Below are 15938 nucleotides of genomic sequence, written 5' to 3'. Positions count from 1 at the left end.
GAGTAAAAATTTGAGACGGTAAAGTGTAATTAACTCAAAATTATTTGTATTGACAAGATATATAAGTTTTTTACAATTCTTTTATAAAAAGAAAATTTATTTTATCAAGCCGCTATATATAACATATTTAGTAAAATATTTATATGAGATAATTTAATTTGTAATTATGTGAATAATATATTCTACGTGTTAGAAATACTATATGAAAGTATACAGCAGAAACGATATTACCTCGTTGGTAAATCGTAGATCTAGTGCGGTTGTTCTACAGATTTTTCAATATTGTTCATCCACGATCATCACATCGATTGTGGAGTGTGCTACGTGGTAATACCAAAGTAACACTCACAAATTCCACAGTCTAGATGCCGTGACTAGAGAGAATACTTTTGAGAAAGAGATCATTTGTGATGCAAGTGTGTCATTCAAAGGGGAGATGTGCCATCTAAGCGTAACCTCTAGCTGGCCATTAAGGGCCAGCCATCAAGTCTCATGAATTAGCCCACTTCATAACCCTCAAGATAAGGGAATGAGTGCCCACTATGGGTGCGCCTTTCTTACATCTCTCACTCGCACATAGTGGGCAAGATCTTAAGTTTGCATCTCTCAATATTGTTCATAATGACAAATAGGTTGTCCGACCATTGAACACAGCTATAAAAGAAAATGAGAGCACTATATCAAATCTCTCGGAGAGAAGACCAGCATAGCAACATTCCTAAAAGTGTCTCGTTATATCCTGACTCATTTGGTCACATCAGACTAAGTATCTCTAATCCCTCTTGAGTCTGAATGACTCAGAATAATATTCAATCTCCATAAAACATAATGTACTCACAGTTATGTCGCAACTTTCAAGAAGCAACATAACTTATCGGCAGTGAGTACACACCAATATTGATGTGTTACCAAATAATCTTCCATTTGCCCTTATGTTATTTAGTTTCAGTTTAATCGTTTCCCAGTAATGTTTCTTTAGATCGTATCATTCATGGTCATAGATAACATGCCAAAGTAGTAAACACTAAAACATCAACCTCGTAACATAGTCAAAAATCTCCTAAGGATATAAATAAATTAAAGTCATCAATTATGACCTACAAAACTCACTCAGTGAAAAAGCAAGGATCGATTCACTCATGTTGTCGCAAAAGCGCATACATGTTATGGTGGAGTTATCTTTCCAAAGAAATAGCGTATATCTAATCTCAATTCACCATACAGATCTTAGTCTAGCCGCTATCTCAGCGCCTAATCCGAGTCCTTCTATTTGCTTTCTATTTGAAGAGCAAAAAAGGTTCTCGCATCTTGCTAAACTACAGGCTACATGAATTGTGGATAACCAAGCACAATCCTTTTAAATATGATGGATCTCATCTTAACTCTCACTAAAACAATATATCTTTTGTGTCTCACAACTTGTCCATTTCTGAACAAGTTATGAGTGATACATTGTTTCATCTTTGCTCGCTACCCCTTTATATCACCAAAAGTGATTGCTCGTGTGAGTGAGCCGATTTAAACCTATCAATTTACATTTTTCACCATAACTCATAAATTTATGGTGAATGTGTGTGCTTACCAAAAATGCTTCAAATCACGCCATATGATCATAGAATACATCAGTATCATGTGTACGATGAGCAATACTATGAGGTAGAGAGAAATCACATGATCAACTACAAATTATTAATCACAACTCTCAAGTGGTGTTTAATGACCATTTCTCTCCTTGTGCATTCTAATGTGTATTAACTTTTCAAAACATGCTTTTACCAAGAGACTCTGCTTTTACATATAAAAGTCCTTTACCCAACCATAAAGTCAGCGATGACTCATCGCTAATCTCATTTAGGTCAAACTCACAATATAAACCTTAAATTCTAGTTAGCAAGTCCAACTGCGATTTTTAAGAATCTACAAAGTAACTACAAATGTCATTCAACAAACTTAATTTGCGACTTCAAGCTTACATATAAACTTCTTGTACTTAACAAAAACATGTGAGATAACCATAATTTATTTTTCATTAAGGGTAAAGTGATTGGGACCTTTGTCCCCAAAGACAATCATAATAGTCTAGTCATTACTTTTAATGACAATCGCATCACAAACTCACTTAGTCAAGTAAGACATGTTTACCCTCTAGCAAAATCTTAATCTTTAACTCTCATGAGCAAATCATAATAGAAACACCAAATAGTATAGGCAAAATTAGATTCTTTGGTATTGTCTATAAGCAAAATTAGATTCTTTGGTATTGTCTATCTCATTAATTATCTATAGATTTTGAGCAAAAGCTCATAGAAACTGTTTTCTTATATATAGTCTCACGAGACGTGAAGTCTTAGTTACTTTTCACAAACTCATGTCTATCATATTGTAGTATGGAAAACCTCTTATTATGAAACAATTAATTATCTAAAACAACCAGTTCGTCATACCTCTTAGGATGACACTTTTCTAATATTGTCAACAACATTCAAAGAACCATATTTTATTCAATAGGTCGTTAATAATGAAAATACATTGGGTATCTTTCAATAGATGGTTTGTTTAGACCGCATGTAAATAGCACCAACAACATTCATTCAGTTTTTGTAATAAAATAATATTAGCAACAATCATGCGCTCAAAGTACTTTATGCCTAAACATCACCAAAGCTAACTATATAATTCTTCTATGAGAATCAGCTATTTAACTCATTTAATAAAAGTTCAAATAAATATGTGATTAATAACTATCTAAAGACAACTCAATTAGTGTCAATAGATGGATCTATAACTCTATCAACTTCACTTTTATTGTGTTAATCAAATCAACAACCCATGTCGGATCATATAAGTGAAGTGAATCTAAGATTCTATATTGAGATTCCTACAATGTGAATTGAATACACTTGGCGGAGCCATATTATAAATATTTTCTTCTAGTCTCTAAACGACGAAATAATATTAATATATCACTTCCACGTTATTTATGAAAATCTTTATATTCTATAACTTTTGAGAGTCACTATCACTAGTGATACACTATTACTCAAATATATACTCACATTAGTTGAATTACTCACACTATTTTTGGTGATCTTTTATAAAAAGTAAAAATATTAATATTAAGGTAATGTGGAATGAAAATAAGGTAATGTAGAATGAAACGTTCATTCCAGAAAACAAGTATTACTCAAATCCACAATTTCCTACCCTAGCTGAAAATATGAGTAGTTTTCTTGACTCAACCAAAAAATAATCAAGCTTAGATCCTTTAGATTTTTAATAGAATTCACGTTTGTACAAAATAATCATTCAACTTTTCTTAATGGCGAATGAACTTGATCTAAAGACTACAAATCAGAATTAAAGCCGCAACTCCATATTACATCAATCCAAGTGCGATGTAATAACTGTTTTGCGCCATGATTCATTTATAACTTTATTCCCAGCAAGTTATTAAACTGTGAGATAATTGTTCTTATTATATAACTTATACGATTGCGATTTTGAAAAAATATATTTTCCTTAAAAAAAATTTGAATCGCATTTATATGATGAAACAATATTTTCATTATCCAAGTCCTTAGTGTGCATGTATAGAAACTTTCACATAGAAAATGCTCATTTCTTTTTTTTTTTTTAATTTTTGACTCTTCTAAATAAAAGAGAGATCTCATTAGTGAGAAAACATTCAATTTCTTAAGTTTCACTCTCATCATCCTATGCCTTAATGACGCATTTTGGTATACCATCTCTCCACCTGAGAAATAATATCACTGAGTCAATGAGTGACCATCCAACTCCTAAACCTCTAAGAATTCTCACTAACACCATTGTTTTCGATGAGACTTAAATCAAATTAGGTCTAGACTTCTGTAATATTGCATTAAAAGCGCTAATAAAAATATCGTTTTGTGCAACAAATGTAGTATGTGACATTTTAGCTGCTAACTAGCGATATATCTAAATTTCTTATTTACTCAATATTTTTCATATTCTCCGATACACTATAGGAGAGAAAAGAAAAACTTTGAGATAAATAATCTTAGCCTAAAACCTATCTTGTATCAGTGCAACCATAAACAAAATTTTTAGGCTTAATTAAGTCGTACCTAATTATTCAAACTTTTGTTATAGTTACCATGCAAATTTCCAAGATGTTTGGTATTACATTACTCTTAAGGGTGCTCCTAAATCCATATATCTTTAAGAACCATTTGTTCTCGCTAGACAGAAATAAAATTTGAGCAAGATTACCAGTGCTAATACCACAGGGAGTTGCATTGATAAAACCTTTAAAATGAATGTGCCAATCAATAATGTCTTTAACACTCTTGTAGACTCAGATTTTAATATCCTTACTTGCCAGATATACTAGCAAGTTTTAGAAAGTATATACTTATATGTTAGTTAATCTAAGTTGCTTCAAGATTATAATGTTTAAACTCAAATATAATATCAATTAATATTTGCATTACAAAAAAAAAAAAACAATGCGCAAATTCCATTATTACCTATAAGATTTTCAAAAGCAAAATAGTGGTTTAGTTTTATCTTATAGTTGATCCCTCCAACTTCTATAAAAAATGTAGTGCATGAGTCCCACGCACACTTCTAATTTTACTATAGACGTAGAGATTTATATAATAATGATGGTCTAAGGCTATCTAACACTCATAATAATTTTCATTCGTTTCCAACTATTGCTCATGTAGGAGATTAATACGACAATTAAGTCGTATACATAATCTCTAGTCTTTCTTTTCAGTTATCTCAAAGTTACTAATCTATGCGCATTTAACTGCACACATATCTAAGAAATTTGCCTCATTAATCTAAGTTAGAACAAAAAATAACTAATACACGTCGCAAGATTGAAAAATTGTTAGCTTCTTAATCATTTATTGTGTCACAATGCCTAATTATTAATTTCTAAATTAATTTTTACGCAAATTTATATATTATAAGAGATTAATTTTAAGTCAATCTCAACTATTCTCCCACTAAGTAAGCAATCTACCAAGTTAGTCACATGCAAAAACAAATTCTTTTCAGATCGAAGAACTTCATTTTGAGCCAATCATAAGCATGGACAATACAAACTCGAACTACTTAATCCTCTATTTTATCACATCTAAAAAAAATTTAAAGACTAATTTCTAAAATTAGTCTAGAAAATACTAGTGATAAAATAAGTTCATACAATTACATGTAATCACAATACATGTACAAAAATAATCACATCATATTTCATCCAAATAATTATTAATCACCCAAAAATAATAATCTAGATAATTTATGACATAAAATTTAATACCTAACAAATATGACAAAATAATATCATGGCAAGCATGCATTCAATAATTATAATCATGCAAAAAACTACTTTCAAAAATATAAATATTTTATATCACAATTACATGTTGAATTAATAAATAAAATCAACAAGCACACTAACAATAAGCTCTAGCCCAATGGTTGAGGTTATGGCCCTTGTGTGTGAGAAATTAGATTCGAAATATCACTTAAGCATTTTGTCAAAAACTTGTGCCCCTGATCTTGGACAACCACTAGGCCGCACCCTCTTGGGTGCCCAGCTGCAGAGCAGGCCTGTGCCTGTTGGGCTCACAACTCAGTCCACTAGCACCCTTAACATGCTATGATACATGCTGGATTTAAAAAAAATAGGTTCTCAGCCCAAAGATAATTTAAACCAAACTATATTTTTTTTACTTAAAACATATGGGTTTTGCAAAAACAAATTTACATGGGCCAGGTCGAAACTTGATTTTAAAATGATCAAACCCAACCATTTGAGTCAAGACCAATTCAACGTATAAAAAAAATATTCTCGGCTCAAATGAGATGTTAAGCCCAAACCTTAAGCGCTCCCATCACTAAATATATATATATATATATATATATATATGTATGTATATATCCTCCTTCACCCGTAGGAATCTTCTTCTTATAGGTTTTTTTTTTTTTCCCAGTCACTGCCACCCTATCAGCCACACTATGGGGCTCTCCCATCTATGGCAGGCAGCGACTTACTATACTGCTCCTTGTCAACATCACCTCTTCCCGGCAGTCAACGCTAACAACCATGTGTTGGAGAGTCATGCTCCTCTACGCTCAGCAGAGCTCGCATCACTGTTATGGTGCGCGCAATGGAGGACATCACCTTTTTCAAGGAGAGAGCCACCATGCTTGCAGGCATGCCGCTCTCCATGGTGCGCGCCATGGCAGTGTAGCATCACGCAATAGTGTGTAGAGATGCTTCTCCTGCGACTGTGCTACTGAATGCAGTGCCAGCAGCGTCTGCATGGCTGCGCACACAGCTGAGATCGTCGCACCTCTAGGTTAAACCGTCGTGGCCTGCGGTCCTCCATGGGTGAAACTGCTGCTAGGCTTGATGCGCGACAATGTTTACCACATCACCCTGGGCAGGCGCAGTGCCATTGGCTACAGTGCTCTCATGAGCAGCACTGCGCATGACATTGCTAGTTGCTGCACCACCCTTGTCGGAGAGACACGACAAAGACGTGCGCAACATCACTGCACTGCGACCACCTACAACAAAGCACATAGCTCTGCATGTGGCCCTGCAAGCGGATCTTCCCACAACAGATTAACCTGTTGCACCCCCATGGTGCAGAGTTCTATGCCTGGTGCTTGCTGCAGCATCGCTGTACTCTGGAGTTGCACCTTGCTCAGCGACAGTACCTTTGCTGCATCATGCCATTCCGTGGGGTCGTAGTACTGGTGAGTGACGTTTTACCTTCTCCAGATATGCGGTGTAGCACGTAGCAGATCTCGTCGCAACCTCATGTATAGATCCTTTTAGTCTACGTCTATGACACAGTGCACGATTGCAGCACCCTTGGATACATGTCATGTGGGTGCAACCAACTGTTTGGGGCACGCATCACCGAGGTGTAGAACACCATCATGTGCGGGACACATCACGGTGGTTGCTATGCCGCAAGTGAACAACCACACCAAGGCCATGTGCTCCTCTTTGCGTGGGCCCCTGTCACTTCCTGTGCAATGGCTCTACCACTATAATGACCACATTGGGCAGCTCGTGGTTACAAATAATTGGAATAAAAAGTCACGTCACAATAAAATATTCCGTAAAATAAATCATTACAAGCAAGATAAAACCAAATCAAGAATAATCGATTAGGCTTTGATACTAATGTTAGAAATACTAGATCAAAGTATACAGCGGAAGCGATATTATCTTGTTGGTAAATCGTAGATCTAATGCGATTGTTTCACAGATTCTCCAGCGTTGTTGTTCGTACACGATCTTCACATTGATAGTAGAGTGTGCTACGTGGTAATACCAGAGCAACACTCACAAATTTCACATCTTAGATGCCGTGACTAGAGAGAATAATTTTGAGAGAAATCGTTTGTGATGCAAGTGTGTCATCCAAAGGGGGGAGGGGCTATGTAAGGCTGCGTTTGGTTGCAAGACTCGGCTAATCTCAGCTGAATTTAGTTTAATTTTAAACTGAGTCTAACATCTAAACACTCAACTCTCAAATTATTAAACTCATCTCAACTCAAAATCTCCTTACACGTGGGATCCACAACTTCTTTTAACTTCTCATAAAAAGTACTAAACTCATCTTAACACCCAAACATATTTTAAACTCAGTTTAGATGACCTCACATAATTCTCTCCACTACTTAACTCACTATTATTTATAAAGAACTGAGCTTAACTCAACATTCAAATGCAGCCTAAGTGGAACCCCAGACTGACCACTTCACAAGGGGAAGGGATGCCCACTATGGGTACCCCTTTGTTACACTACATAATGATTTGAGAAAGAGATTAAGATTTGGTTTGGTTTCATAAATATATGAAATTATTTCATTCCATTTTATCTCATTTCAATATCTAAACATTATTTAAATATAAACATTTTTCGATTTCAAATTTTCAACTTTATCTTCTAATCATTATATAATTATTATAACTTCTACAAACTTTCAAATAAAATATAAAATATAATTCAACTTTTTCAAATTTTAAAATAAAAATTATATTATAACATTTTTTTAACTCTATAATTTTATTATTAAACTTTCTTTTCTCTTTTCTCAATACCCCGTAAAAGTTTTTTATTCAACTCAAATCATTTCTCAATTATTCTCAAATTATCACATAACTATTCACAAATTTTTGTCTTATTTCATCTCATATCATATCATTTGTATAACCAAAAGTGATAACTCTTAAAAAAAATCTAACATAAAAAAAGTTATAAGTTATAAAAGAGCCACTTATTATATGATTTACTATATTTTTAGAAGTTGGATCGTGACAACTTGAATGCACTAATAGCATTGTCATTGGCCTAGTTAAATGTCAGTGTCTAGCCAAATTTTGGTTAAGTAGCTTAAAAATGGTTTGCATTGAAGTAGTCAAAACTTCAAGACTCTACTTTTGAGCTGCAGTAAATTCATCTAATTTTTCAAATTTGGTCAGCTACTATTCATCTCTAAAATAATATTTTACACTAAAAATATTCTCAATGACTACAATTAGATAATTAGGTTGATGAAAAAAAGGGGAAGCAATAACTTTAAATAAAAATTAAATTATAATATATGGAGTGTGTTTGTAAAATAAAAAAAAATTATTATTAAAATATTTAATATTATATTATTATTACTCTAAACCATTGCCAATGCTCTTAGAAAATATAAAATCGACTTGTTTATGCGGATGTTAAAAATTTCTGGCTAAGAGTATTGGTATTGGTTTAGCCAAATGCTAGTGCCTTGTCAAATTTTACCTAACTTTTATTAAAGTGATATGTATTGGAGTAGTCAAAATTCTAATGCTCCACTTTTGAGCTACAATAAAGTCAAATTATTCTCCAAATCTAGAGTTCTATTGTTTATCTTCAAAATAATTTTGTAGTCTAAAAATATTCTCCAAGTTCTACTGTTCTACAACTCTACTTTTAATTCTCATTTTCCTCTTTTTTTCTTTTTCTTTAGTTAGAGTGTATTTATTGGATAATTAGGTTGAAGAAAAAATAGTGGAAAACAATAACTTTAAATAAAAATTAAATTATTAATTAATATATAGAGTGTATTTATAAAATATTTAAAAAATTATTATTAAAATACATAATATTATATTATTATTCTGAGTTTGAGATGAATAGTCTAATTTAAATTAATATCCCCGATAAATTTGACTTTTGTCAAAATTTAAATTTCTAAATTTTAAATTTTTCTCATTTAAACTGTATAATCAAATAAACCTTAATTAAATTTTAGACTTAAAAGGGTAGTTTCGATGTTGAGAATATTTTATTATTATTTATTATTTATAATTTTTTATTATTATTTAATATTTTTTTATATTTTTTTTTTACCATTATTTACATAAGAATACTTCACGACGCAACATTAGCGATTGTAATGATCTGATATCAGAGCATTTTTTGGGTGCAGTACACGATGAGCTTGTACTTGGTACTTGGATTTGGGTCCACGTAAAACCCTAACCTCGAGTCTAGTCAACTGCCTGCTCGGTTTCTGTTCGGTCCTGAGAGGCTGAGACCATCATCTCCAAAGAGTCCATCTCGCTCTCCAATGGCGACGACACCCAAAACCAAAAAGCGAAGGCTTGTAAAAAAATCCAAGAAGGACGATCTACAACAAGAAGTCGATACCACCTGCACCTCCAACAAAAAACCCAAAACCGAAAAGCCCCGGAAACCCCAACCCCAGCCACCACCACAACAACAACCCCTAAACACTGATTCCGGATCCGATTCCGACTCCGACTCCGACTCCCTCCCCAAACTCCTGGAGCTCTTCTCCAAAGGCCAGCTTATCGACCTCATCTCCAGCACCGCTCTTCAGCACCCCTCCCTCTCCCACCTTGTTCGCCAGGTGGCCGACCGCGACGTCTCTCACCGCAAGATCTTCGTACATGGCCTCGGCTGGGACACCACTCGCCAGACACTACTCTCTGCCTTTGAGCCCTTTGGAGAGATAGAGGACTGCACCCTCGTCACAGACAAGGTCAGTGGAAAAGCCAAGGGATACGCCTTTGTCTTGTTCAAGACCCGGAAGAGCGCCCAAGAGGCTCTCAAGAACCCTACGAAGAAGATCGGCAACCGACTCGCCTCGTGGCAGCTGGCTTCCGTGGGCCCTGGGGCACCATTGCAGTCCCAGGACGTTGCGGCGCGAAGGATTTACGTGAACAACGTGCCAGCCGATACCGACGCCGAGATATTGAGACAATTCTTCGCAAAATTCGGGGAGATCGAGGCGGGTCCATTTGGGTTCGATCAGACCACCGGAAGATCCAGAGGCTTTGCGTTGTTCGTGTATAAGAGCGAGACCGGTGCCAAGAAGGTTCTGGAAGAGCCGTTTAGAACATTTCAGGGGCACCGATTGCATTGCCAGAAGGCAACCGATGGGAAGAGCAAGAATCTGGTGCAGGGGCATGTGGCGGCACAACCACCGGTACAAGCGCAGCGACCACCGGTTTTGGCAGCGGCGCAGAATTCGGCACTGTTTGGGCAGCACCCGAACCTGAACCCGTTGTACAGCGGGTTCGTTCCGAGTCCAGAAACCGGGTTCTTGGCACCTGCAGGGGTGTTGAACCCGGCATTGGTGGCCGGTGCATTGAACCCGAGCGTGATCCCGACCACCCAGTTCGGGGGAAATCAGTCTTTCCTCGGGGTTCACGGCGGGTCAGGTGTGGGTCTGCAGCACTTGTATCCAAACATGCAGGTGGGACAGCCGAGTGCCGGTAGGAATCAGGGCGGTGGTGGCTCTATCAGTGGGTACCCTTCATATATGTGGTATGATATATTTCAATCAGATTTCTTTTATCTTATAGTCATGTATATAGTTGATAATCATACATTCTATGCAATTTTGATTCTGATTTTCTCTACTTATACAACCGATCGGATGGCAGTAAAAACTTTTGCACAGTAATATGATATCTAATTTGTTATATGGCTAGCTCCGGTTTTTAATCTCGTGGAAATGTAATAGTGGGACTTGCAGATAGACGTGGAAACCCTTTTTTTTTTTTTTTTTTTTTTTTTTAATTGGTTAAAATCTGGGCGCGGGATTTACCTGATTTAGTTTAAAAAATGTTGTAAGAGCAATTGTTTTGTAGGAAAGAAACACAATTGAACCCTAGCTATGGCTGTACAAAGTAGATTATGAATTTCATCATGTACACCAGTGTTGATGTTTTTTTTACGAGATGACAATAGACTGTCTGATTGGTTATTCAGCTTATTCTATAGAACAAGTTGGCTTTTGGCTGCTAATATGTATTGCTTGGCTATACACCGTTGCTCTTTAACAGTAAAACAGTTTATCATCCTCCATCAAGGCTTCCAACCCGTGACACTCTTTTCTTTGACACTACACCTTGTTTTCTTTTTAAAGAGGCAATGTTTTCTCCTTGTTGGTTGTCATAAAGGTGTCAGGTCTGTTTGTGTGGCTATTTGTAGTGCTTTTTTGGGCTGGCCTTTTCAAGAAATTATGACTTTCAGTTCTACATGAAATCCCAAATGCTCGTTTGTTTCCTTTTTAATTTCCAATTTCACATTCATTGGTATAATTTTCTTGCTCTTTTCACCTTTGTACAATTGTCTTTCATATACTTGCTTTTATTTATTGGCCTGATATTGATCGTGAACCTTTTTTTCCTGAATTCCATCTTTCCCGAATCCCCACTTTAATTCCCGGGTTTTATGGTGTATTACATATATTAAGCTTTCTAAAATCTTGATTTGTTATGTTTTGTTTTGGATACTGTACCCCCATACAACGTCATTCCTTTGTTTTTTTGTTTTTTTTGGTGAGGTTTTGTTAGAAAGCACTGAGATAATCCAATAAGTTGGCTTTTGGGTTTGGAATATAACAATCAGATAGGTTATTTATTAACTACACGTCATTGTTGGGGAAAAATTAATGTTTTTTGTGGTTGATGGAAATTATACACAAAGAGGTGGAAATGGCTTACACTATTATGAAGCTTATGCCATTTCTGGACCAAGCTTGGGCTCCTTCCACATCTCGTTGTGCAGTGCCACTTTCCTGTGCGTCCCACCACCTCCTTCTCCAAACACCACAAATATAAACACTTTTCAATTTCAAGTTTTTAACTTTTTTATCTAATCATTACCTAATCATTACAACTTTCCTAAACTTCCAAACAAAACACAGTTCAACTTTTTCAAATCTCAAAACAAAAATTATATTATAACAATATTTTAACTCTATAATATTTTTATTCAACTTTTTCTTTCTCCTTTCCCAAAACCCTATAAAAATCTTAATTCAAACCATTTCATTGTTATTCACAAATCATCTCATCTTAGCTCACTATCCAAACCGGGCCTAAGGATTTTAGTTGCAGCAACATAGAAAATGTTAAAAACTTCCGTGACAAAAGTTTGACATCAGAACAAACACAACTTCAATATAGAGATTTCACCAGCAGACACTCGAAGATTATTTTTCAGGTCTTGGCCAAACAAACACTTTTTTTGATTGGTAAACAAATTTTTATTGATCAAAAGAATAGGCAATAGCCCAAGTATATGGACATATACAAGGGCAACACCTAGGTGTAGTAGTTTAGTGATATAAGGTCATGCCATGAAAATCAATTACAATCGACCAATGGAGTAAAATATTGAAAAACAAAGTTCTAAGCTCATCCATTGACCGCTCTTGGTCTTCAAAGCTTCTATCATTCCTCTCCCTCCAAATGCACCGCCATAGGCATATTGGTACCATCTTCCACATGGATGCAATTTGAGAGTTGCCTCAAATGCCTCTCCAAGAAGCTAGGAGGTCGTTTAGGGCTTGTTTGGAAAAAGTTTTCATCCCAAAATTTTCATCTCATCTCCTTCCCAAATATCACTCAAATACAAATATTTTCAATCTAATCATTACAACTTTCTCAAACTTTAAAATAAAAAATAAAAAACAATTCAACTTTTTCAAATCCACAAACAAAAATAATACTAAAAAACTATATTCTAATAATATTTTTTATTCAATTTTTTTTCTCTCATTTCCTAAAACCCCCATAAAACATTAACTCAAACTATCTCACTACTATTTACAAACTGTCTTAATACTATTTACAAAATTTTTATCCAATCTCACTCCCCAAGCTTGTCCCTCTTCTTGGCATCACCCAAGCTAATCCAAACGAACAAAAACTTCATTCCACAAAGTCATGACAATCTCACAATGAAGTAGTAGCTGGTCAACAGGCTCTCCGCTCTTCTTGCACATAGAACACCAATTCATGACCATGATTCTACGTTTCTGCAAGTTGTCTAGATTGAGAATCTTCACCAACGAAGCCGTCCATACAAAAAATGCTGCCTTTAAAGGTGCCTTTGTCTTCCAAATGCTCTTCCATGAAAACGTATTTGTGTTGTGCGTGGCCATGGTGTGCTAGAAGGATCGGACTGTGAATATCCCTTTCTTAGAGGGGCACCAAAATATCTTGTCTTCACCTCCCCCAACAATTGGGTGGAGTACACATGGTCAAAGAATGCCGAAAAAACTTCAATTTTCCAATCTTGTGCATCTTGAAGGAAGGTAACATTTCATTGGGGAAGACCATTGGAGATGATTAATAGATCCGCAATCGAGGCTTCTTGCATTCTTGCTAAGCCATAAACTTGTGGATTAACTTCCTTGAGCGCCCTATTGCCCCATACACATGCCAAAATTTGACCTTCAATCCGTTAGCCCCAGTTAAGTGAGTATTTGCTGCATATGTGTCCCAACCTCTTAATATATGCTTCCATAGCCCCACTTCATAAGGCCCACTCACCTCATTAGAACACCACCTTCCCCGTGGTTCCCATGCTTTAATGAGATGAAGATTCTCCCCAAGGCCCCCTGCTCATAGTGATATCTCCATAACCATTTGCCAAGCAAGGCTTTGTTGAAAGATTTCAAGTTCCGGATTCCCAAACCTCATTCTTTAATGAGAGAGCAAATTGTGGCCCATTTCACCGAGTGGAATTTGAACTGTCATTTATCCCCCCCCCCCCCCCCCCCCCCCCAAAACACACACACACCCCGGGGGCCAAACAAAGAAAAAGACAAACAGATACCTGCCATTTTTGCTTGTGAGAATTGTTGAATGGGTAACTTTGCTTTTTAGCATGATTTCCCAATGATACAAGATGCAATTGAAATCTTATGCTGTCCACAGGATTGATTGCTTTCAGTGGTATATCCTCTGTTCCCCTGCTTTTTTACCCATCTTTTAAATATATTATTGTAACATCTATCGGGACCCTTTTCATCTTCTTGTGTACTTATGTTGTTCTCCTTACTATCAGTTTTTAAATTATTTATTGTTTTTAAATAGATTTTTTACTTTTATTTTTATGCTTGAACGCACCAGCAACCTACCTCATTTCTTTTTGAATGGTTGACTGTAAAATGTTAGATTTTTTTTTACAAGATGAAATTTCTTATTGGATGGTTTAGACCTGATTCTGATTTTCGATGGTCATAGAGTTCTTTTTAGTACCTTTACTTTTTTAGTATTAATGCTTCTCTTCCTCATTATTTAGAAATTTATCAAAAACATTTTGAGACACTAGTTATTTTTTTCATTGTTTTACTGCCTTACATACCTGGGCTCCGTATTGCAGATGAAGTGCTGCTGAACTTGAGGATTGATGTCCTAAGAGCTTGTTCTGGGTCAACATTTCTTGTTGTGGAAGTTTTACTCATAGGGAAAACTTTTGAACTCTAATATAACTATCCAGTATCTCGTAACTTAGCCAACTTGAGAAATAGTTGGTTGACTTATTTTATTCTTTTTCTCCCCTTTAGTTGAATAGTTTCTTTATCTTCCTTGTAAGGATTAACTGTTTTCATTTTTTTTTTAAGTCATTTCGTTTTATTGTTATTTCTGATCTCTTTCTATTTTTTTCACTTCCTTTGCAGTATTTGAAATGCTGTGTTTTGATTATTCTGTCACACACACACGTGTGTGTGCATAAGACTATGCTTTTGGCTCTTTAATATAACTATTACAGTATTTCATAAGTTCGTGACTTGGCCAACATGATAAATAGTTGGTTGACTTCTTTTATTCTTGTTCTCCCTTTTATTTGATTATTTTCTTTAACCTCCTTGTATGGATTAACTTTTTTGAATTTATTTCGTTTTATTATTATTTCTGATGTCTTTCTGTTTTCTTTCACTTCCTTTGTTATGTTTGCTATTTGGTATGGATTAACTTTTTTGAATTTATTTCGTTTTATTATTATTTCTGATGTCTTTCTGTTTTCTTTCACTTCCTTTGTTAAGTTTGCTATTTGGTATGGATTAACTTTTTTGAATTTATTTCGTTTTATTATTATTTCTGATGTCTTTCTGTTTTCTTTCACTTCCTTTGTTAAGTTTGCTATTTGCTGTGGTTTGATTATTCTGTCACATACGCGCACACAAACGTGTTGTATCTATAAAAGATTATTCTTTTGGTTCATGGCACAGAATTTGATTTGCAGTGCAAAACACAATGCCATTCTTTTGAAGTCTTTTTTCCTTTTAAAATATTGTAAGAACTCATATAGAAGTTGCTACATCCTCATTCCACTTATATCCCATTATATTGATGTGGCATAGCCAATCAACTTTTGATTTTTGATTTATTTATTTATTTTTAAAGAGCTACTCCACGGATTGATAGGCAGTCCAAATAAGTGCAATTGGATGGGAGTGGGACAGAGATGAAATATATAAAGCCCAGCTCTGAACATTTTGAATAAACCAAGTTAATCTTAGAATTACTACATATTAATTATATGGTTTATATATATATATATGATAGTTTAAGACTATTTCTAATCTGATTGATATAGAATGAATGCATTTTGTACTTA

At 35.1% G+C, this 15938-nt stretch overlaps 1 protein-coding gene across 1 annotated transcript; it reads left to right on the top strand.

The window, feature by feature from the left end:
- The first annotated feature begins 9414 nt into the window (after window positions 1-9414).
- LOC121248853 (UBP1-associated protein 2B-like) lies at window positions 9415-14959 on the top strand. Its single transcript, XM_041147454.1, has 2 exons — window positions 9415-10844; window positions 14700-14959. Coding segments are annotated over exons 1-2 (1224 nt in total). The 5' UTR covers window positions 9415-9621; the 3' UTR covers window positions 14701-14959.
- The last annotated feature ends 979 nt before the right edge of the window (window positions 14960-15938 follow it).

Source organism: Juglans microcarpa x Juglans regia, chromosome 2D (genome assembly GCF_004785595.1).
Source record: "Juglans microcarpa x Juglans regia isolate MS1-56 chromosome 2D, Jm3101_v1.0, whole genome shotgun sequence".
In the NCBI taxonomy this organism is placed as follows: domain Eukaryota; kingdom Viridiplantae; phylum Streptophyta; class Magnoliopsida; order Fagales; family Juglandaceae; genus Juglans; species Juglans microcarpa x Juglans regia.
This window is presented reverse-complemented; position numbering and strand designations above follow the sequence as displayed.

Coding starts and splice junctions, on each gene's coding strand:
- LOC121248853 (XM_041147454.1), top strand. CDS start 9,622: ATGGCGACGACACCCAAAACCAAAAAGCGAAGGCTTGTAAAAAAATCC.